Source organism: Delphinapterus leucas, chromosome 11 (genome assembly GCF_059928025.1).
Source record: "Delphinapterus leucas isolate spDelLeu-1000000601 "Yukka" chromosome 11, BTC_Dleu_Yukka2, whole genome shotgun sequence".
Lineage (NCBI taxonomy): Eukaryota > Metazoa > Chordata > Mammalia > Artiodactyla > Monodontidae > Delphinapterus > Delphinapterus leucas.
The window spans coordinates 21,973,805-21,998,840 of NC_143139.1; the positions used below are offsets into that span (position 1 = coordinate 21,973,805).

Below are 25,036 nucleotides of genomic sequence, written 5' to 3' on the forward strand. Positions count from 1 at the left end.
AGATCTATGATTGGGTTCTAATAAGGTGCCTTACTGTAGGTCACTCGTGGATGCTCTTGACCAGAAATTGAGGAACCTACCCCAGTGTATTAACACCTTGAGGCATTAGATTCTGAGGGTCAAACAGTATTTACAATTGGATGAAATAACTGAGTAGAAAGAAGGCGAGGACAACCTGGTCCTCTTTAATCATTCTCATTATTTGTGAGGTCATCTAGGTATTGATTCTGTCCTATTAACTCAATTTGGTAATGTCAGTAGCTATTCCTGGCTGCCAGGAATCATTTACACCACTCCTACAGAACTCTAGAGGTTTCGGAGTCACTTTATAGCTTACGGAATAAGAATAAACTCCACACTAAACTGTGGAAGGTGCTTCATCCATTGTGTGGCTGATACCTTTGGGAAACCAAAACCCAAAGTACTATAGACAATGCCTTTGTTTCCAACACATCCCAGAGAAATACAGATGAACCTACAGAGTCTTCTGCCTCTACTGAGTTAAATTAATTACGAAGTATAACAAAAATATTTTTATGTATCATAAATTTATGTGAGAAACCCCTGACTGAGAGAACTAGAAGGCAGTTATAGAGTTGCTTCCTGACTTAGTGTAATATGGAAGTTATGCATACATCATACCCATTAAATCCTCCTGAAATTTATGAACCTACACAGTTAGCAAGGGAATATTTGAACCATATTATTCTGTTAAGATGGTGCACCAAACCTAAATGCTCACAGACGAATGGATTAAAAAGATGTGGTATACATATATTCAACCAAATACTACTCAGCCATAAAAAAAGAATGAAATAATGCCATTTGCATCAGTGTGGATGGACCTAGAGATTATCGTACTAAGTGAAGTAAGTCAGAAAGAGAAAGACAAATAACATATGATATCACTTACATGTGGAATCTAAAATATGATACAAATGAATTTATTTACAATACTGAAACAGACTCACAGACATAGAAAACACACTTATGGTTACCAAAGGGGAAAGCCAGGGTCGGGGGAGGAGGGATAAATTAGGAGTTTGGGATTAGCAGATGCAAACTATTATATATAAAACCGATAAACAACAAGTTCCTACTGTGTAGAACAAGGAACTAATTATATTCAATATCTACCTGTAATAAACCATAATGGAAAAGAATATAAAAAAGAATATATTACATATATGTGTGTGTGTATGTGTGTGTATACACATTTATAACTGAATCACTTTGCTGTACACCAGAAACTAACAAAACACTGTAAATCAACTATACATCAATTATAAAAAAGAGATGGTGCAGAGATCGTGAAAAGGTATAACATTAATCACTAAAATTGTAGAAACAAAATACCAGGAAGTATTTTAACATGAACTGGCATTTGTCACGTTATCTCCCATTCACTGGAAGTTTTGAAAGCCAAATTAAAAGTTCTTAAGTAATAAAAGAAAAACAATTATAAATCTGAGATGTCATGATCTAGAAAATATTCTTATCATTCAAATACATATTTATATAAAACATGTAGTTTACATACATTTCATCAAATGTATGTCACTCAGTAAATACTTCTGAAAGCCAAGTATGCATGTTATGTTAGGCATGGTACAAGTCAGCTATGGAAACAGAAACAGAATGTATTTTCATAGCTTTTCTCCCCACTTCTGGCTCTCTCAGTCAATAATTTTGAATCTTTATTATTGAATTTTCTAGGTAGTAATTCTAAGAGTCATGGAGCCTTTCATAAGTCTACTAGGAAAAACAGACATAAAAAATTTCAACACTAACAAAAAAAAGTCACCAACATACATTTGGAATATTAGGGTCTCTAAATATTTTTGTCCTTCAAATGCATGTTTATATAAGGCATGGCACATACATTCATCCTAGTGATAAGCGAGTTATGAAAGTATATATGAAATACAGGAGTAGCTCATAGCAAAGTGTCCTGGAGGATAAAATTGTTTCGTATTACTGGGGAAACAGCAAGAGACAGAACTAGAGACGTCTAATGCAGATTATGAAGACCCGTGGGCACCAACTTAGGGAACTGGGTTGTTACTCTCTAAGAGATGATGATAACTAGTAAGAGGTAGAGGATGTGATTCAGAAGGATCCTTACGTGGGAATGTGGAGAAAAAGCCAAAAACAGCGTCAGGGAGACCAGCAGGGAGTGAAAAGGAACATCCAACTTCAAGATATTTAAGTGGTAACAGTTTTAAGACTTGTGTTTCAAACTTTGCTTCTGAGACAATCCCAACAACGGTTCACGAAGGCGAGATTCTTGGCTTAAATTTTTTTTTTGGATCTGACTTGTGAAGTCACCTCAAATTAAATCAAAACTCTTTAATAAACACCCACTGTTTCGTGTTAAACTTTCTTGGGAAACTTGGAAAAAGTAGAAAGCAGAGTCCCTGCAGATGAAGAAGTCATCTGTACAGAAAGTAGTGTAACAGCCGAAAGCACATCCACGGCAGGGCTGTTGGTTTTTGTGAAGAACTAGAGAAAAAGAAAAAGAAAGCTGAATTCAAAATGTGGCTCAGCAAGCTACAGGCTGTATGGTCTCAGGGCAAGTGTTTACCCTCTGTAAGAGCACATTTCCTGGGCACAATGTGGCCATAATACCTACTTGCTGGATTGTGACAAGGATTACAGATAAAAATATGCAAGATTTTGATGTGTTCCAGGCATTAAATATAAATAATAGATTCCCTTCTGATGTAATCCTCTGTCAAATGTGTGGCCTAGCAAATGGTGGACACTCACTATTAACTATATAATAGACATATTACATAGTTATTCTCTGCCTATTTTTATACCTTCATTTGATTTTTTAAAGGGACATGATCTAGCATAGATCATATGTTTGAGAACCTCTTGATACAGAGAGAGAAGACTAAGCCCAGAGGGGGAAAACAAGGCCTCCCAGGCACCATTGATAACTAAGAGAAAACCTGACAGTTATAGGCACTTTTTCTAAAACTTCTAAAAGCTAAAGGAGGAAAAAAATATATAACAAAAGTGTAAAAGACATTATACATTAAGCCAGAAAGGACTTAGAGGTGCAGTCAGCACAGCACAAAGCTGGTAAGAGAACCAGACTCAGAAGATCAGAATATCACAGAAATCTTCCTTCACATCCGAAGAAAAGGATTCCATAAAACACCTGCTGCCCGGAGTAGATTTCTGATGCCAGTGATTCTGGGGCACTTGGAAGTAGGTAGCCTCTAGAAATTTTTTTCATCTCTAGAACTTTGTTGTGCATTTAAATGTCTTAATGTTGTTTTTATTTGTCTCCCTAATCTCTATCTTCTATAAGATCTGAATCATTTTTATTTTTCTTCCTAATCTGTTATTTCCTATGAGATCTTAATCTTGACCTACAGTTTTTCCAGTCTTGGTACTTTTCTGGAAAATATCTGTAGTGGATGCTGTGACAGTCCTGCCCAGATTCCCTTTCAGGAAGGAAGGACTATTGCCTCAGCTGCTGGCAGTGCCACTTGGGGGACAGCCCTCAAAAGTCAGCCCTCTGGGGACTGGCTGGTCTGAAAACAGCTGCTTCAAGCAAGACCACACCCCATTCCAGGGCAGCCCACGGGGGCATAAAAACTCAGCCCCCTCACTCCAATGAGCGAGAACTCTGAAAGGACACCCCAACTTCACACCACCCAGAGGCTCCCCACTAAGACCACAACACAACCCAATTTCTCGCTTGGCCCAGGCCTGCTTCTTTCCCTTCCATTCCACCAGTGTTGATGCTAAGAGCTCTCCCTAATAAGCCTCCGGCGTGCTAATCTCTGTTCAGAGTCTGCTTCCTGGGGAACAAACCTGCACTAAGGACCTCCAGAGACCCTGGGCAGTTGCTGTCAGGAGACGAATCTCAAGGCATGATGAGAACACACTCATCTGACACAGGGCACACACACAGAGGACAAGAGAAACCTATCACTGTGGATAGGATTGCACACGTGTCCCGGCCGCCTCTTTGAGGCTCCAGCTCCCTCTACTAGAAGCATATGATGTGAATGGGGAGAAGGTGTAGGCAGAAGGGAGAAGAAGCAGGTGTGAGGAACGAGACCCAGAGTGGATGAGACAGATCTGCCTGAAGGCGAGGGATAGGCTGGAAGCAGAGATGAGGCAGGACCATCAAAAAGAAGCATCGCGAGGGGCAGAATGGTGGTGGGAAAAATTAAGTCCAGAAGTCCAGGAAAGAGATGTTCAGATGATGACTGGTCACTGTGGCATCTTCCTCCGGCAAGCCAACCAGCCTGACACTTCTGAGCACTGTGAGCTGTGCTGTGAACTTATGTCGTTTATACCGACCTGGAAGGAGCTCAGTCTGATGAAACACTGACAGGAGCTGGAGGGACATTAGAGAGAGTCCTTAAAATGAAGCTGCCTGGACCTTTGCTACCTGCTGTTCGGTGATGGTCACTGTACTAAACCTCTTTTCTGTTCTTTCTCATCCTCCAACTCCACATATACACGTCCTCGGAGTCCCAACTTGCACACAGGTAAGCCTTTCTTGCTTGCTTACTTGCTTTTTTTTTTTTTTTTTTTTTTTTTTTGCGGTACGCGGGACTCTCACTGCTGTGGCCTCTCCCGTTGCGGAGCACAGGCTCCGGACGCGCAGGCTCAGTGGCCATGGCTCAAGGGCCCAGCCGCTCCGCGGCATGTGGGATCTTCCCGGACCGGGTCACGAACCCGCGTCCCCTGCATCGGCAGGCGGACTCTCAACCACTGTGCCACCGGGGAAGCCCTTGCTTGATTTTTTTGATACACTCGATATTTTAAGTGAACTAAGGTTCCTGGTTTCAAGGCATTGTAGCTGGTGTCTTTACAAAGAGCAATCACAGCTCTTAACCAGCAGTCATGCTTCATGGATATTTGCTAAAAGGAGTCTTTTGCAACACACATTAAAAAGAATACCATTGAGTGAGCGAATGAGAATTACATACTAATCTTCGAAGAATCACAGCTTTGAACTGAAAGAGACTGTAAAGATCACATTTAGATTAACCTCCTGATTTTATAAAGGAAGAAACTATTTTCTGGCAGACTTTTTGCTGCAAATATTTTCTTCCTTTCCCACCCATATAACACTATTAAAAAATGTTTCTGCTCCACCTTCCATCTCAATTTCCCTTCTCCTTTTAAAAAGCAACTATTTTGCCAGGAAAAGCATTTCAAGGTGGATCATGTGAAGTCCCAGCCAAGGCAAAAAAAAAAAAAAAAGTTAAATTGAAGAAGCAGCTGGTTCTTTGCCACTAGATGGGGAGTTAGCACACCCTCACTCTCCTCCCCCAATCTTCTGGGGCAAGGGGTACTACTGGACATTTGTGTATCCAAGGTGCCTCTACTACCCTCCCTCCTTATCTCTTCTCTACCCTGGGTTGGGCCCACAGGGCTACATGAGTCACCAGTGCAGCTGGAATCCTTTTAGGGCAGGAGGATAATTTCAGGCTGCTGTGGTTACCTGTATTTTATTCTCTAAGACCAAAGGCACTTCAGCTCCCACCCTGAAACCTCAAAGGAAAGGAAATCCTAAAAGTAAATGGAATTTCCATCGATTTTTTTTTTGGTGATTTCCCTTCTTCAATATTATAACATATATGCCAAAAAAAGAGATTATCTGGTTACCGACTGGGAACAGGCCGACCTTTCAGGGCTTGACTACAGAAACTCCCAAGAACTTGGAGCTGCGAAAAAGCAAAATGGTAGAAGATGAAAAGAAACTATTTGGTTCTTATTTGACCTTTTGGCAGTTTTCTGATCTATTGTCTTTTCAAACTGCGGTGAGTTCAAGGGTTGGGGGGCAATTGTGAGAAGAAATGACAGTGGTGACCTAGACACCCGAATGAGCCCAAGTCTTACTCAATGGTTAGACTTTATTGCTCCATTTTGGAGGTTTAAATTTGAACCCCAGTTCCATTCAAACAACAAACAGATAAATGAAAGGATATTGACAGGATAACTAAATAACAAATTAGACTTAAGCTATTTCCAGACTGTGTCAAGTTCTATACTCTGCTCAAATGGAGATGATACTCTCACCTTTCTGAGTTAACACGTTATGTTGCTCTTAGGAGAATGTATAAGTACGATTCACATTTGTCCCAACCATTTAAATGACTCTCTAGTAGAACAAAATACACCCACGCACCTGCAATAAGTGATCTTAATTAATCACATTAGTATAGGCATACCTCAGAAATACTGCAGGTTCAGTTCCAGACCACCACGGCAAATCATATATCGCAATAAAAATAAGTCTCAGGAAGATTTTTTGGTTTCCCAGTGCATATAAAAGTTATGTTTACACCATGGTTTAGTCTATTAAATGTACAACAGCATTATGTGTAAAAAAAAAATGTATACACCTTAACTTAAAAAATATTTTAATGCTAAAAATTGCTCACCATCTGGATTATTTTCTTTTAGGATCAAAGAAGGTGAGTGTCTACCCGTGTTCAAACATTGCATGACATGCCTGTCCTAATAACAGTTGAGTCTTTTCACAGAGTGTATTCAAAATAACATGTCATTTGATAAATTCATAAATGTAAGAATAAATGAATGAAATTACCTTAATCATAAAAAAAAATGCTAACCATCATCTGAGCCCTCACTGAATTACGATCTGTTGGCTGGTGGAGGCTCTTGCCTCAGTGTTGATGGCTGCTGACTGATCAGGGCGGGGCTTGGTGGCAGTTCAGGTGGTCGCGGCAGTTTCTCAAAATAAGACAACAATGAAGTCTGCTGCATCGATCTTCTTTTCATGAACAATTTCTCTGTAGCTGTTTGACAGTATTTTAACCACAGTAGAACTTCTTTCAAATGTGGAGTCAATCCTCTCAAACCCTGCCACTGCTTTACCAACGCAGTTTATGTAATATTCTAAATCCTTTGTTGTCATCCCAACAATCCTCACAGCATCTTCACCAGGAGCAGATTCCATCTCAAGAAGCCACTTTCTTCTCTCATAAGAAACAACTCATCAATTGTTCAAGTTTTAACTTGAGATTACAGCAATTCAGTGACATCTTCAGGCTCCACTTCTAATTCTAGTTCTCTTGCTACTTATACCACATCTGCAGTCACTTCCTCCACTGAAGTTTTGAACCCCTCACAGTCATCCCTGAGGGCTGGAATCAACTTCTTCCAAACTCCTGTTAATGTTGATATTCTGACCTCTTCTCACGAATCACAAATGTTCTTAATGACATTTAGAATAAGAAGTCTTTCCAGAAGGTTTTCTATTTACTCTGCCCAGGTCCATCAGAAGAATCACTACCTAAGGCAGCTATAGTCTTATAAAATGTATTTCTTAAATAATAAGACTTGAAAGTCAAAATTATTCCCTGATCCATGGGCTGCAGAACGGATGCTGCGTTAGCAGGCAGGGAAACAACATTAATCTGGTTGTATGTCTCCATCAGAGCTCTTGCGTGACCAGGTGCACTGTCAATGAGCAGTAATATTTTGGAAGAAATCTTTTCGTCTGAGCAGTAGGTTTCAACAGTGGGCTTAAAATATTCAGTAAACCATGTTGTAAGCAGATGTGCTGTCATCCAGGGTTTGTTGTTGCGCTTATAGAGTACAGGCAAAGTAGAGTTAGCATAATTCTGAAGGGCCCTAGGATTTTCAGAAGGGTAAATGAGCACTGGCTTCAACTCAAAGTCACCAGCTGCTTTAGCCCGCAACAAGAGTTAGCCTGTCTTTTGAAGCTTTGAAGACAGGCATTGACTTCTCCTCTCTAGCTATGAAAGTCCTAGATGGCAACTTCTTCAAATAGAAGGCTGCTTTGTCTACACTGAAAATCTGTTGTTTAGTGTAGCCACCTTCATGAATTATCTGAGCTAGGTCTTCTGGATAATTTGCTGCAGCTTCTACCTTAGCACTTGCTGCTTAACCTTGCACTTTGATGTTATGGACATGGTTTCTTCCCTTAAACCCCATGAACCAACCTCTGCTAGCTTCAAACTTTTCTCCTGCGGTTTCCTCACCTCTCTCAGCCTTCAGAGAATTGAAGACAGTTAGGGTTTTGCTCTGGATTAGGCTTTGGCTTAAAGAAATGTTGTGGCTGCTTTGATCTTCTCTCCAGATCACTACAATTTTCTCCATATCAGCAATAAGGCTGTTTCCCTTTCTTACCATTCATATGTTCACTGGAGTAGCACTTTTAACTTCCTTCAAGAACCTTCCTTTTGCATTCACTGCTTGGCTAACTGGTGCAAGAGGCCTAGCTTTTAGTGTATCTTGGCTTTCAACATGCCTTCCTCACTAAGCTTAATCATTTCTAGCTTTTGATGTAAAGTGAGAGCCGTGCAACTCTTCCTTTCACTTGAACACATAGAGGCCACTGTATGGTTATTAACTGGCCTAATTTCAATATTGATGTGTCTCAGGGAATAGGGGTGCCCAAGGAGAGAAGGAGAGACGGGGAACGGCAGGTTGGTGGAGCGGTCAGAACACACACAACATTTATTGATTAAGTTGGCCGGCTTATGTGGACATGGCTAGCGGTGGCCAAAAACAATTACAAGAGCAACATCAAAGATCACAGATTATCATGACAAACATATTAATAATGAAAAAGTTTGAAATATTCTGAGAATTACCAAAATGTGACACAGAGACACAAAGTGAACAAATGCTGTTGGGAAAATGGCTCCAGCAGACTTGCTGGACTCAGGGGTGACACAAACCTTCCGTTTGTGAAAAATGCAATATCTGTGAAACGCAATAAAGCTAAGTGCAATAAAAGAAGGTATGCCTGTAGTAGTATCAATCCTTGATTGTGTATCCTTCAGTAAGCATAAAGAGAGACGCATAATTTTTTAAATGAAATGTACTTTCACAAATATATTGACAATATCCAGTTTATCAGCCTGTATATGGCATTTGCTTTTAACTTCTAAACATGACAAAGAAGAGCACTGCTTGACATAATCCTTCGATCCAAAAGATCAATTACACTGAATGGTGCCTGTGAATTCTAAATCACTGAGAGTAAATGACAGGTATTAGGCAAAGCACACTGACTGAACAACATAGCCTGCTGGGAGGGAATACACTTGTTTGAAAACAGTATTTCTTTTCTTAAGTGAGTACATAGTGAATGAAAAGTTGATAGTTGATAGCTCTGAAGACGAGAAGCTTCTGCCTCACTACAGTAAAGGCCAGGGCAGTGCCAGCTCCTTTTGTCTCCGTGTGAGTGTGCCTGGATAATTTTCTGAATGGACCACCTCTAGGGCACGAAAATGAGAAGCTGCTTCTGAACCTATCAATTTCTGCTGAGCATGCCAACTAAAAAGCCACCATGACGGTGAACAGACACAACCTGGGAGCTAGACTCAGACTCCCAACCAGCTCTAGGATGAGGACAACTCCCAGTGACGCGAAGGGCTGCACTGTAACCAAGGACCCAGAAGAGGAAAACTTCTGTAATTGCCACTTTCCAAGGCAGCCATCCCCATTGCCTCAAACACCAATCACTGGCATCTAAGCCTACAGGATTTCCCAGAAAAACATATGAATGCTGTGTGCACACCCTATTTAAGACAGGCGCCACTGAGGCCGGCATGGAATTGAACTCCGGGAACCGTAAGCCTTCACCTTCTCCACACACCTCTCTCTTCTTCCACTCCCCTGGGTCTGACCTGCCAAACAATGACCAGACACATTTCTCTGAATGTCCAACCCCAACTGTGCTGGAGCAGAATTCTTAAGTGGTAAGTCGATCAAAAGGATAAAAAAAGACATAGTTCTATTGCACAGAATTTTCCAGACACAGTATGAGAAAAGAAAGCTGTTATCATTTACTTGAAAGAGCTGGCCTGTCCAGCAACAGTGCTTATAAAATTACCTCCTATTCTTAAAAAATTGTATTTTGCAAATGACTGGCAATAAAAATAAAGTTTCACTAAAATTAAGACAATATAATCAAACACTTTTAATATACAAGAGCCAAGATGGTGCTACACCGGGTATTATACTGTGGCAATATTGCTACAGCTCCCTGACTCGTCCTTTAGAATAACAATTCTTTTTTCTCCAGGTACTTCCCGTAATCTGGGATTTCCTCTCTGGCATCAGCCTCAGTCTCACCCTGTACCACAGGAATTTTTCCCAGGCCTGACAATCCTGTCTCCACATATGGAAGTTCCAGAAATGTGTTCTCTCTTGCTTCTTTTGCTAAGAATTTATAGAGTCTAATAGGGCTTTTTTAGGAATTTATAGCTTAAGAGAACTCAGCTATAATAACACATCTCCTAGAAGAGTTGCAAGATAATGCTGTAAGTTTGAAATGTCATCTTACATATAATAAATCATTTTCTTACTTGGCTAATTATTTAAGTCATTAATTTTTCTGTTTTGAAATACTTTCGAATTTATGGAAAGAGTTACAAGAATAGTACAAAGAACATCCATAACACCCTCTGCCCACATTTACCAGATTCACAAATTCTGCCACATTTACATCCTCTCTCTCTCTGTACACACACACACACACACACACACACAATCTTTCCTGCACTCTTTGAGAGTTAGTTCCAAACATCATGACCTTTTTAACTCTCAATTCTTCAGCACGTATTTGCTAAAAACAAGTACATCCTCTTACATAACTACAGTACAGTACAATTATAAAATTCAGGAAATCTGATACAACACTACAACCTAATGTACAATCCATATTCAAATTTTACCAATTGTGCCAATAATGTCTTCTGTAGATAATCATTTTCCTGATCCAAAACCACATATTATATGTAGTTGTCATGTCTCTTTTATCTCCTTTATTCTGAAACAGTTTCTCAAACTTTCTCTTTCATAACACTGACATTTTCGAAATGGTCAAGCCAGCTGTTCTATAAAATACCCCCCTCAATTTGTACCTGTCTGATATTTCTTCATAATTAGATGGTGATTATGCATTTTCGTCAGGAATACTAAATAGGCAACGTTGTGTCCTTCTCAGTACGTCACATCTAGAGGCACATGATGTTGCTTTGTCCCAATTTTATTATTTTTTATTTTAAAAATTTATTTTCAACTCTGTATTTTGTTTACTTACCTTAAAGAATACCTATAAGACAGAGCCCCTACAGAAGTGTTAACTTCAAAAAAATTTACGGACCAAAATTCTAACCTCAGTAACAATTTTTCTAAAATATTAGTTCATCAGACCAATAAATAATTGAGTGGTGCAAAAGACAGGAAGACTAATTCCTTGCACTTTAATTCTTCGCAATGCTACTGACTTACTCATGAATCTTACGCAAATTAATTAATCTCCCTGATTATGGTTTTCTATATTGGTACTTTTTACAAAACAGTGTGGAATCCAGGCACAATTCCATTACATTCGCGTATTGGCAATATTTATGAGCAAACAATGTATCCCTGCGAGGTACATTCTTTCTTTTCTGTTTTATGTAATGTAAATAAAGCCACATATTCACTTTTTCAAATGTACCTCAAGGCAACATTGACAAAAGTATAGTACTTTTTCTTTTTTGTCTTGCAAGTATAGTTAGGCTCCAAAGAAATCTAAAGAGTGTTTTACTATAAAAGCATTGTCCTCCCATATGTGTGCAAGAGAATGATATTAAATAAACATTTAGTGCTAGTAAAAGCAAAAATGATTCCTTGAGAAGGGCTTTTAGAGTTGAGAGAAATGAAGAAAGCTCACTCTAACAAATTCTCTTAGAGGTATCTTGTATAGTATAATCATCACTGTTATCAAATCGTGCTTAACAACAAACTACATTTTCTCACAGTTTACATTATGTATCCAATAATAGGAATGTATAAAAGAAATAATTTACCCTCTGATTTGCAAATATCAAGAGAAGGGATCTTAAACTATAGTCCTTAAATTCAAATTAATTTCAATGCCCCAAGAACCAGAATAACAGATTTCTAGGGTATTTACTACTAAACATATTCTTTTAAATTCCAAAAATCTAGGCAAAATCCACAAACCCTTTCCACAGATTAGGAAAATGCCTTTCCCCAAATAAAGAGACACCATTCTACACACCACACGAGTCGAGTGTCAAAAGGAAGAGACCTCTGAGCCTCGGTTCATGCAGGACACATACAGGTATTTCTTACAACACAGCAAGAAGTTTCTTAGAGAATTATAATGGGCTGATAAAAACTATCATGAATCACCATTTATACTGGAATAGAATTATGGTGTTTTATATTTAACTAATGGAGTAACACTGTGTGTCATGGTTAAGCACAAGTCACTCTACATGGAAAGTAGTCCATGGAAAACCACTCAGCACATACAGTACTCAATGAACAGCAGCTATCTAGGAAATATATCATATAAGCCAACAAACAATTACAATTACTTTTCATTTGGCCTCCAAGACAACATATTCTCCTGGTTTTCCTCTTTACCCACTGGTTCTCTGTCCCAGACTCTTTTGCAGGGGCCTGCTCTATCTTGGTGTTCAATGTTGGTGCATCCAGGATTCAGTCTTTAGATGTCATTTCTTCCCAATCAACAAGCACTCCTTAAGTGATCGTATTCATGTCTCCTATGCACCAATTCTCACATTCATATTTCTACCCTGACAATACCCTAAGTTCATCCACATATCCAACTGTCACCATAACATCCCCAACTGGATGCCTAACAGTCATTTCCCACCTGATGTCCCAAACAGAAATCCCGATTGTCCCTACAACCCTACTTATCCACTAGTCTTTCTCACCTCAATAAATAGTACCACATTCATCCAACTGCTTTCAAAACCCAGGAATAATCTTTGACTCTCTTCTTTCTTTCCCATTTCACATCCAAGTCCTATGAGTCAGGACAGTACCATTCCAAATTCATCCACTTCTACCACTTCTATTCTAGTCCAACACCATCTTCCAATCCTGCCATAGCCTCCTTTCTATGGTCTTTCTAACATTTATATCCACATACATGTTCACTACTGTCCACTCAGCAGCCAAAGTTATCAAATCATATTGATCCCTTCTCAAAACCCTCTGAAGTTGCCCATCAAACTTAGAGCACAATTCAAATTCAAGGGTCTACAAATCTGTACAGTCTGAGCTTCTCCGGCCTTTTCTCCTGTATTCTCCCTTCCCTCACTTTGCCTCAGCCAAAATGGCCTTCCTGCTGCTCCTCACACATAACAAGCTGACTCTGCCTCAGGGCCGTCTTCCTTGATGCATGTAGGTCTCTGCTCAGACATCAGAGAGGTTGTTCAATGCAAATAAAAACTAGCTAGAAATGCAAACCAAAACTACAGTGAGGTATCACCTCACACCAGTCAGAATGGCCATCACCATAAAGTCTACATATAATAAATGCTGGAGAGGGTGTGGAGAAAAGGGGACCCTCCTGCACTGCTGGTGGGAATGTAAATTGATACAGCCACTATGGAGAACAGTATGGAAGTTCCTTAAAAAACTAAGAATAGAGCTACCATATGATCCTGCAATCCCATTCCTGGGCATATATCCAGAGAAAACCATAATTCGAAAAGATACATGCACCCCAATGTTCATAGCAGCACTATTTACAACAGCCAGACATGGAAGCAACCTAAATGTCCAGCAACAGATGACTGGATAAAGAAGATATGGTACATATATACAAGGGAATATTACTCAGACATAAAAAAGAATGTAATATTGCCATTTGCAGCAACATGGATGGACCTAGAAATTATCATACTAAGTGAAGTAAGTCAGACAAAGGCAAATATCATATGATATCACTTATATGTGGAATCTAAAAAATGATACAAATGAACTTATATACAAACAGAAATAGTTACAGATGTAGAAAATAAACTTATGGTTACCAGGGAGTAAGGGGGGAAGGGATAAATTGGAAGATTAGGATTGACATATACACATTACTATATATAAAATAGACAACCAACAAGGTCCTACTATACACCACAAGGAACTATATTCAATATTTCACAATAAGCTATAAGGGAAAAGAATCTGAAAAAAAATAGATATATATATATGTATAACGGAAACACTTTGCTGTACACCTGAAACTAACACAACATTGTAAATCAACTATACTTCAATTGAAAAAAAATCTACTCTAGCTAAAAATAACTGCCCGTCCCTTCTCCATCATGCTCCATATTGTCCTACTTGATTTTTGTCCATAGTATTATGCAATGTAATAGTGTATATTCATTTGTTTATTATCTGACTGTCTCCCCCAATAGGGAGAGGTGAGGGATTATGCCTATTTATTGTCTGTCCCCCCTAGGGCTAAGGACTCTATCTTGTTCGTCATTTTTTTTTCCAGTGTCTAGAATAATGTCTGGCATGCAATAGTTGCTCAATAAATTCTTATTGAAAAATTAATCGTTCTCAGAGAGTTGAAAGAATGATTAAGGTATCCAGAGGTGAATGGAGTTCATGAGAAAATATGAGAATTATAAAATATTGAAAAGAGTAGAAAACGTGTCTTAGAGGGCAGACACACACAGGACAGTGGAGAGTATGTACAAGATATCAGCAAATTTTCAGAGGAATAAAATACTCTGTAGGGTATAACTCTGAAAGCAGACTATAAGCACTGAGAACAAAAGTTGAAATCAATTTCTAAGTTTTTAAAGAATGGTCTGGTGTAAAGTAAACTGGGTATCGTAAAAAGCATCATACCAGGAAGCATCTTTCCCTTCCTTTTTTCTCCATTTGCTTTCATAGTGCCTCCCTGTCCCCCCCTCACCACTCTGTCTGAATATATACTATATATAATAGTTTCATTTTTCTATGTCTTAAGTCTTGGAGATTACCATCCTACATAACTTCACCATGTAGAATTCAGGTTATCTTTTAGTTACAGAATGTTTTCTTGGATTGGAATTTTAAATCTCAGGTCTGTTCCATTGTTTTGCTTTTCTTTTTCAGGGACTCCAATTATTCATATGATGGCTCTTCTTTGCCTTTCTTCCATTTCAACCACTTTCTCACTGACCATTTTTACTTGTTTCTTTAAATCCTTAACATTCTTCTCATCACTGTTCTCCTGCCTTTCTTCAATGGTGCTTACTATACTTTCATTCAAAGGTATTCTTCCTTTGATACCTTGTAATTCGATCTGTTATTTCTAAAAATAATAATAATAAAGTCTTTTTCTTTTCTGAGTCCAATCAACTTTCATTTCATTTCCCACTGGTTTGTTGGTCCATTTCTAACCTTAGTTCTTGGATTTATGATTCAAGGTGTATTTCATACATTCATGCTTCATGTTTGAAGATATTTAATTCAGTTTAGAGTATCATTGACAATTTTCTTCTCTTTCATGGTTGATGTTCAGAGAGAAATTTCCATCAACTGAAATGTTTTGATCTTACAGTCCTTTCATAGAGATGAAGATTGATTACATTTCTGCATTTCATGGACAAGGTGACAACATGAACTGGTTTACAAGATCTTCAGTTCAGGAGCACCCTCTTCTGTCTGAGTCATGAAGTGCAGTTTCTTTAAAGTCTGGCTTTTGTTGGGGGGCAGTGGAGGAAGTTATATTTTCTTCAATTTTTTTTAATAGATCATTATTGGAGTATAATTGCTTCACAATACTGTGTTAGTTTCTTTTATCTGGTATTCTAGATTTCCCCACCTTGTTTCTTTTTGCCTTCATCAACAAGACTCCAAAGGGTGCCTCTTCCTTACTTTTAACCTTGTTCATCCCTAGAAGCATTGCTTTCCCACAACTGCTACCTGTGTACTTTCAAGTTCCTTCCTCCTTACTCAGTGCTCTTATCTACCTGGAATCTCTTTCAATATTTTCACCCTTAGGATAGACAGACTTTCTTTTTCTAAGGGTGGTTTTCTTTTTTCTTTTCTTTCTTTTTTTTTTTTTTTTTGGCCACACCATGCGGCTTGATGGATCTTAGTTCCCTGACCAGGGATTGAACCTAGGCCCCCGGAAGTGGAAGCAAGAAGTCCTAACCACTGGACCACCAAGGAATTCTAAGGGTGATTTTCGCACAATCCCTTCCTGTCTCTTCCACATGGTTTTTCCAGAACTCCCTAACTGTCCACAGAGGCTCTCAGTAGGAACAGTGAGACAGTGCCACTAAAAACTGATGTTGCTTTTCCACTTATAATAACTGAAGTTCGGACTGTCCTCTGTCCTCTAGTTCTGCTGAAGGTGAGGGATTTATGGGGTATAATTTGCTTTTTATTGGTCTGTACAGATTTTTGGCAGATGTAGAAGGAATTGAGATTTAGACATCACAATTAATTACTTCAGCTACTTGTTCGTTTATCATTCCTAGTCATATATTTCTTCCCTATGTCCGAAGTTAGATTTCTGGCTTTACCGTTTAATCCTGTAGTGGATACTATAGTGGATACATTATGCTCCACCCGCATCACCTCTTAGAGCTGAGGTATCTATTTCCTCAGTTGCTGGGCATGATGACTGCTGTCTTCTCAAAGCCGTGCTTCCCACTAAGAGTGACCCTTGTCCAGGGGGACTGCCTTACCCAAAGCTACACACCCCCTCTGTGATGAAGCCAGCAGTCAAGGCTGGCTAATGCGAGGATATAAAGCTCAGGCCCTTTGCCTTAATTTGTGACCACTTTGAATGGCCAACTCAGCTCCAGAGCTCCCTGTAGGATCAGCAATGACCTCAATTGTAACCTCACTGTGGCTCAGCTTCTCTGTCTGCCCAATCCTACCTTCCCCACTTCCTTAAAGCTGTATACCTTAAATGCACTCTTCAATATACATTCTGCAAACAATTCTATACCACACGGTATTTTCAGAGCATCCTACTTAAAGACAATCACCATCTGAAAAAAATTTTATTGAGTTATGAGATGGGCACTGTTATAAGTGCTTTGAATATGTTGTACACATTCACTTAATTCTCACATGGAGACTGTGGGGAAGATACTGTTATTTTCAACATCATATCTCAGATAAGAAAAGAAAGTCTTGGGGAAGATAAGTACCTTGCCTAAGTTAATAAATGGTCAAGGCAGGATTTGAACATAGGCACTCTGACTCAAAAGAGCATGCTCTCTTGCCCACTTTACTGTACTGCCTCTTGTGCTAGCCTTGCGCTCTGCTTCTCTGGTGTGACCCTGAGTGTGCCCATTCTCTGCATTTTTTATGCCATGCTATGAAGCGTAGCCAGCACATGACACACACCACGATGATCACAAGTATTAAGATTTTTTAACACATAATACTTCACTAGTGGATTGACCTTAACATGAGCTGCTGAAGGTGGAATTCATTGATCTTATGAAGTTGTCTTTTAAAGCTTTTCATTAAAAACAGAGAAGAATGTTTGTATATCCAGCCTCTGGTCACTCAGTCCTATCACAGGATGACATTCCATTTGCACACATATATTAGCAGGTACATGTTAACAACCACTTCTCTATAGATTTGTTTTCTATCTCGCCTCAAAGAAATACCAAAAAGATTATAACTTTTCTCCAAAGTTCTTACCTCCATCTTGAAATTTGCTTAATCTTTCAAAATATGATGACATGGGGGCCTGAACGATGTCAAGGATAGCCAGAAGTGTTCTTGTTAGCCTTAATAATTCACTGAAACTATAAAATCCAAAGTATATAAGATTCCGAGCCAAGTGGACCACCTTAATTTTAAAAAGGCGGGGAGAAGGTGAAAAAGAAAAGAAAAACATTAGGAACGGAAATTAGCATTGACTTTTTATTATCTAAGTTAGTGCACGTATTTCTAACCTTTCTAATTCTTTAATACCTAGGAATTGAAATACCTGTGAAAGCAACCACTGAACTCCAATTTAGTCAAGTTTAGAATTAAATCCAAATAAGACCAGTTCATCAACCCCATCAAAGGCCCATGTGACAAGAAGATGAGGTATCTTGTCAACAGCCATCAAGGAAGGGACAAGACAAGATTTTAGTTGTATCAGGGTGGTTAAAAGAGGTTTACATTAGAATGATTTACCTCTTATTTAAACATTAACTTACGTCCGTAGGATACCACTTAATAAATAGTTACTTTAATGAATTACTTTAATAAATGAATATTATCCAAGAAATCTGTCTAGAAATATATGTTCCTTATGCCACTGTGTGGTCTCCTGGATACTGCAGGACATACTAGGTGTGAGAGCCAGCTTCCAAGATGGCGCCCAATGTAGGGTCTCCTTCCACATTGCCCCAGGGTTAGTCAGTGTCTCCAACGGCATACAGCAGAAATGATGACACGACAATCCTAAGATTAGGTTATAGGAGATTGCAACTTCCATCTTGGGCTCTCTCTTTCTCTCTCTCTAATGGTTGCTCTGGGGGAAGCCAGGTGCTATACTGTAAGGACACAGAGGCAGCCTATGGAAAGGCCCACACGGCAAGAAGATGAGGTGTCTAGACAATAGCCAGCAAGGAAGTGTAGCTGCCAGCAACCACACAAGTGATCTTAGAAGCAGATCATCTAACCCCAGATGACTGCAACCCCAATCGACAGCTTGTGAGGCCCTGACCTCATGAGAGACCCTGACCTACAACCATCCAACTAATAAGCCCTCTCAGATTCCTGACCCACAGAAACTGCAACCCCAATCGACAGCCTGTGAGATCCTGACCTCAAGAGAGACCCTGACCTAGAACTACCCAACTAATAAGCCCTCCCAGATTCCTGACCCATGGAAACTGTGAGATAATACATGCTTGTTGCTTTGGGCTGCTAAGTTTGGGGGTAACCTGTTACACACCAGTAGGCACCTAATACCCCAGATATCATGTAATGGCATCTTTTCTCTAGTTTTTTCCCTATGTCCCCAAAGTGATATTATAACTGGTGGTATTTCAATTCAGTTTAATAAGGCTAAAAACATTACCTTCATGGAGATGAAAAAACTGTATCCAACCATTTTATAAATATGCAAAGCTGTCTTTGTTCATTAAATGCAATAAAGCTTACACAATAAATGAAACTAGAAAAACCAGAGTATCTAACAGGTAATTATAAACAAAATATTTAGTATTCTATATCAGGTATAATTAAAGCATCAAATCTATCCTTTAATCAGTGGCAGAGGGAATCATATGTTCATGAATTTAACTACCTAATTACTAAAACATCCTAAATATTAGAGGGAAAAAGATCTTTGATGTTCAATGTATCTAATTTTAGACAGCATAAATTGAATAACCTCACGGATTGTTTTAAAAAATTACCTCAAATGTCAGTTTGTTTTTTTCTTTATCTCCAAAAGGAAAAGGCTGATTTACAACCTCTTTCAAGTATTCTTCAACAAATTCCATTGTCAGTGCAAATTTCCTCTTCATATCATTTCTGGAAGAGTCTGTTATAGAATCATATCTATGAAGACAGAAAGAATTTAAAGGAAGTTAAATTGATTCTAATCATTTAAAATAGGAAAATATATATATTTTGACCTCTTGACTTCTAAGCTTGGGTAAATAAATGAACCTTTCTACACTTTGTACCCTCATCTATAAAATGGAGCTATTTTGAAATGAGTTGATACATGTAAAGCATTTAAATCAGAGTCTACCATTGTTACTCCTTTTATTAATTGTTACTCCTTTTATTAACATGATTTCTGTTTATTGGTTTCCAGAATAACTTTTCTATTATCAAGAGCTGTCATTTTACTTTACAAAAAGAGTATCTTGTTTGCATTTGGAAAATTAACAATCCAAGTCTGAATAAAGAAATGCCTTTCGTTATATTTCATTTCAAAACTGAAGACATTTGGGGGAGGGACGGATTGGCAGTTTGGGATTAGTAGATGCAAACTATTATATATAAAATGGATAAACAACTAGGTCCTACTGTATAGCACAAGGAACCACACTCTATATTCCGTGATAAATCATAATGGAAAAGAAGATGTAAAAGAATGTATACCTATGTATAACCAAATCACTTTGCTGTACAGTAGAAATTAACACAACACTGTAAATCAACTATACTTCAATAAAATAAATTTTTAAAAAATGGAAGACATAATCAAAATCATTGAGCTCATCTGCTGAATTTAAAGTCTTCAAGAAATTTTTCCAGAGCAGAAGCAAGAAGAACTGTAATCCTGCAGCCTGTGGAACAAAAACCACATTCACAGAAAGATAGACAAGATGAAAAGGCAGAGGGCTATGTACCAGATGAAGGAACAAGATAAAACCCCAGAAAAACAACTAAATGAAGTGGAGATAGGCAACCTTCCAGAAAAAGAATTCAGAATAATGATGGTGACGATGATCCAGGACCTCGGAAAAAGAATGGAGGCAAAGATCCAGAAGATGCAAGAAATGTGTAACAAAGACATAGAAGAATTAAAGAACAAACAAATAGAGGTGAACAATACACTAACTGAAATGAAAAATACACTAGAAGGAATCAATAGCAGAAAAACTCAGGCAGAAGAAAGCATAAGTGACCTGGAAGGCAGAATGTTGGAATTCACTGCTGCAGAACAGAATAAAGACAAAAGAACGAAAAGAAATGAAGAAAGCCTAAGAGACCGCTGGGACAATATTAAACGCAACAACATTTGCATTATAGGGGTCCAGAAGGAGAGGAGAGAGAGAAAGGACCGGAGAAAATATTTGAAGAGATGCTAGTAGAAAACATCCCTAACATGGGAAAGAAAACAGCAACCCAAGTCCAGGAAACGCAGCAAGTCCCATACAGGACAAACCCAAGGAGAAACACGCCAAGACACATAGTAATCAAATTGGCAAAAATTAAAGACAAAGAAAAATTATTGAAAGCAGCAAGGGAAAAATGACAAATAACATACAAGGGAATTCCCATAAGGTTAACAACTGATTTCTCAGCAGAAACTCTACAGCCAGAAGGCAGTGGCATGATATACTTAAAGTGATGAAAGGGAAGAACCTACAACCAAGATTACTCTACCCAGCAAGGATCTCATTCAGATTCGATGAAGAAATCAAAAGCTTTACAGACAAGCAAAAGCTAAGAGAATTCAGCACCACCAAACCAGCTCTACAAAAAATGCTACAGGAACTGCTCTAAGTGGGAAACACATGAGAAGAAAAGAACCTACAAAACCAAACCCAAAACAATTAAGAAAATGGGAATAGGAACAAACATATCGATAATTACCTTAAACGTGAATGGATTAAATGCTCCAACCAAAAGACACAAGCTAGCTGAATGGATACAAAAACAAGACCCATATATATGCCGTCTACAAGAGACCCACTTCAGACCTAGGGACACATACCGACTGAAAGTGAGGGGATGGAAAAAGACATTCCATGCAAAAGGAGATCAAAAGAAAGCAGGAGTAGCAATACTCATATCAGACAAAATAGACTTTAAAATAAAGAATGCCACAAGACACAAGGAAGGACACTACATAATGATGAAGGGATCAATCCAAGAATAAGATATAACAATTATAAATATATATGCATCCAACATAGGAGCACCTCAATACATAAGGCAACTGTTAACAGCTATTAAAGAGGAAATCGACAGTAACACGATAATAGTGGGGGACTTTAACACCTCACTTACACCAATGGACGGATCATCCAAACAGAAAATAAATGAGGAAAAAAAAGCTTTAAATGACACAAAAGACCAGATAGACTTAATTTATATTTATAGGACATTCGATCCAAAAACAGGAGATTACACTTCTTCTCAAGTGTGCACGGAACATTCTCCAGGATAGATCTCATCTTGGGTCACAAATCAAGCCTCAGTACATTTAAGAAAATGGAAATTATATCAAGCAACTTTACTGACCATAACTCTATGAGATTAGAATCAATTACAGGGAAAAAACCATAAAAAACACAAACACATGGAGGCTAAACAAAACGTTACTAAATAACCAAGAGATCACTAAATAAATCAAAGAGGAAATCAAAAAATACCTAGAGACGAATGACAATGAAAACATGATGATCCAAAATCTATGGGATGCAGCAAAAGCAGTACTAAGACGTAAGTTTATAGCTATACAAGCCTACCTCAAGAAAAAAGAAAAATCTCAAACACCCTAACGTTACACCTAAAGGAACTAGAGAAAGAAGAACAAACAAACCCCAAAGTTAGCAGGAGGAAAGAAGTCATAAAGGTCAGAGCAGAAATAAATGAAATAGAAGCAAAGAAAACAACAGCAAAGATCAATAAAACTAAAACCTGGTTCTTTGAGAAGATAAACAAAATTGATAAACCATTAGACAGACTCACCCAAAAAAAGAGGGAGAGGACTCAAATCAATAAAATTACAAATGAAAATGGAGAAGTTATAAAAGACACCACACAAATACAAAGCATCCTAAGAGACTACTACAAGCAACTCTATGCCAATAAAATGGACAACCTGGAAGAAATGGACAAATTCTTAGAAAGGTACAACCTCCCAAGACTGAACCAGGAAGAAACAGAAAATATGAACAGACCAATCACAAGTAATGAATTGAAACTGTGATTAAAAATCTTCCAACAAACAAAAGTCCAGGACCGGATGGCTTCACAGGTGAAGTCTATCAAACATTTAGAGAAGAGCTAACACACAACCTTCTCAAACTCTTCCAAATAATTGCAGAGGAAGGAACACTCCCAAAATCATTCTATGAGGCCACCATCACCCTGATACCAAAACCAGACAAAGATACTACAAAAAAAGAAAATTACAGACCAATATCACTGATGAATATAGATGAAAAAATCCTCAACAAAATCCTAGCAAACAGAATCCAACGACACATTGAAAGGATCATACACCATCATCAGGTGGGATTTATCCCAGGGATGCAGGGATTCTTCAGTATACGCAAATCAATCACTGATATATACTATATTAACAAACTGAAGAATAAAAACCATATGATCACCTCAATAGATGCAGAAAAAGCTTTGCACAAAATGCAACATCCATTTATGATAAAAACTCTCCAGAAAGTGGGCATAGAGGGAACCTACCTCAACATAATAAAGGCCATATACAACAAACCCACAGCAAACATAATTCTCCATGGTGAAAAACTGAAAGCATTTCCTCTAAGATCAGGAAGAAGACAAGGATGTCCACTCTCACCACTAATATTCAACATAGTTTTGGAAGTTCTAGCCACGGCAATCAGAGAAGGAAAAGAAATAAAAGGAATACAAACTGGAAAAGAAGTAAGACTGTCACTGTTTGCAGATGACATGATATTATACATAGAGAATCCTAAAGATGCCACCAGAAAACTACTAGAGCTAATCAATGAATTTGGTCAAGCTGCAGGACACAATATTAGTGCACAAAAATCTCTTGCATTCCTATACAATAATGATGAAAAATCTGAAAGTGAAATTAAGGAAACACTCCCATTTGCCATTGCAACAAAAAGAATAAAATACCTAGGAATAAACCTACCTAGGGAGACAAAAGAACTGTATGCAGAAAACTATAAGACACTGATGAAGGAAATTAAAGATGATACCAACAGATGGAGAGATATATACCATGTTCTTGGATTGGAAGAATCATTATTGTGAAAATGACTATACTATCCAAAGCAATCTAAAGATTCAATGCAATCCCTATCAAATTTCCAATGGCCTTTTTTATGGAACGAGAACAAAAAAAAAAACTTAAAATTTGTATGGAGACACAAAAGACCGCGAATAGCCAAAGCAGTCTTGAGGGAAAAAAATGGAGCTGGAGGAATCAGACTCCCTGACTTCAGACTATACTACAAAGCTACAGTAATCTAGACAATATGGTACTGGCACAAAAACAGAAATATAGATCAATGGAACAAGATAGAAAGCCCAGAGATAAACCCACACAACTATGGTCAACCAATCTATGACAAAGGAGGCAAGGATATACAACGGAGAAAAGACAGTCTCTTCAATAAGTGGTACTGGGAAAACTGGACAGGTACATGTAAAAGAATGAAATTAGAACACTCCCTAACACCATACACAAAAATAAACTCAAAATGGATTAGAGACCTAAATGTAAGACCGGGCACTATAAAACTCTTAGAGGAAAACATAGGAAGAACACTCTTTGCCATAAATCACAGCAAGATCTTTTTTGATCCACCTCCTAGAGTAATGGAAATAAAAATAAACAAATGGGACCTAATGAAACTTCAAAGTTTTGCACAGCAAAGGAAACCATAAACAAGACCAAAAGACAACCCTCAGAATGGGAGAGAATATTTGCAAACGAATCAACAGACAAAGGATTAATCTCCAAAATATATAAACAGCTCATGCAGCTCAATATTAAAAAAACAACCCAATCCAAAAATGGGCAGAAGACCTAAATAGACATTTCTCCAAAGAAGACATACAGATGGCCAAGAAGCACATGAAAAGCTGCTCAACATCACTAATTATTAGAGAAATGCAAATCAAAACTACAATGAGGTATCACCTCACACCAGTTAGGATGGGCATCATCAGAAAATCTACAAACAACAAATGCTGGAGGGGGTGTGGAGAAAAGGGAACCCTCTTGCACTGTTGGTGGGAATGCAAATTGATACAGCCACTATGGAGAACAGTATGGAGGTTCCTTAAAAAACTAAAAATAGAATTACCATATTATCCTGCAATCCCACTACTGGGCATATACCCTGAGAAAACCATAATTCAAAAAGACACATGCACCCCAATGTTCATTACAGCACTATTTACAATAGCCAGGTCATGGAAGCAACGTAAATGCACATCGACAGACAAATAGATAAAGAAGTGGTACATATATACAATGGAATATTACTGAGCCATAAACAGGAACGAAATTGGGTCATTTGTTGAGACGTGAATGGATCTAGAGACTGACATACAGAGTGAAGTAAATCAGAAAGAGAGAAACAAGTATCATATATTAACGCATTATGTGGAACCTAGAAAAATGGTACACATGAACCGGTTTGCGGGGCAGAAGTTGAGACACAGATGTAGAGAACAAACGTATGGACACCAAGGGGGGAAAACCGCGGCGGGGTGGGGAAGGTGGTGTGCTGAATTGGGCGATTGGGATTGACATGTATACACT

General features: G+C 38.3%; 1 protein-coding gene across 4 annotated transcripts in view; it reads right to left on the reverse strand.

Annotated features, from left to right (window-relative positions):
- The window catches only part of ITPR2 (inositol 1,4,5-trisphosphate receptor type 2), a 562,910-nt gene that overhangs the window by 326,064 nt on the left and 211,810 nt on the right, over positions 1-25,036 (reverse strand). For all 4 annotated transcript variants that reach the window (XR_002645176.2, XM_089919972.1, XM_022577817.3 and 1 more), the window contains 2 exons: positions 19,203-19,347; positions 17,485-17,635 (listed from right to left, as the gene is read on the reverse strand). Coding sequence is in view for 3 of the 4 variants with exons in the window: in XM_089919972.1 (XP_089776098.1) it covers positions 17,485-17,635; positions 19,203-19,347 (296 nt within the window). In the remaining variant the exon portion in view is untranslated. The remainder of the gene's footprint in view (positions 1-17,484; positions 17,636-19,202; positions 19,348-25,036) is intronic.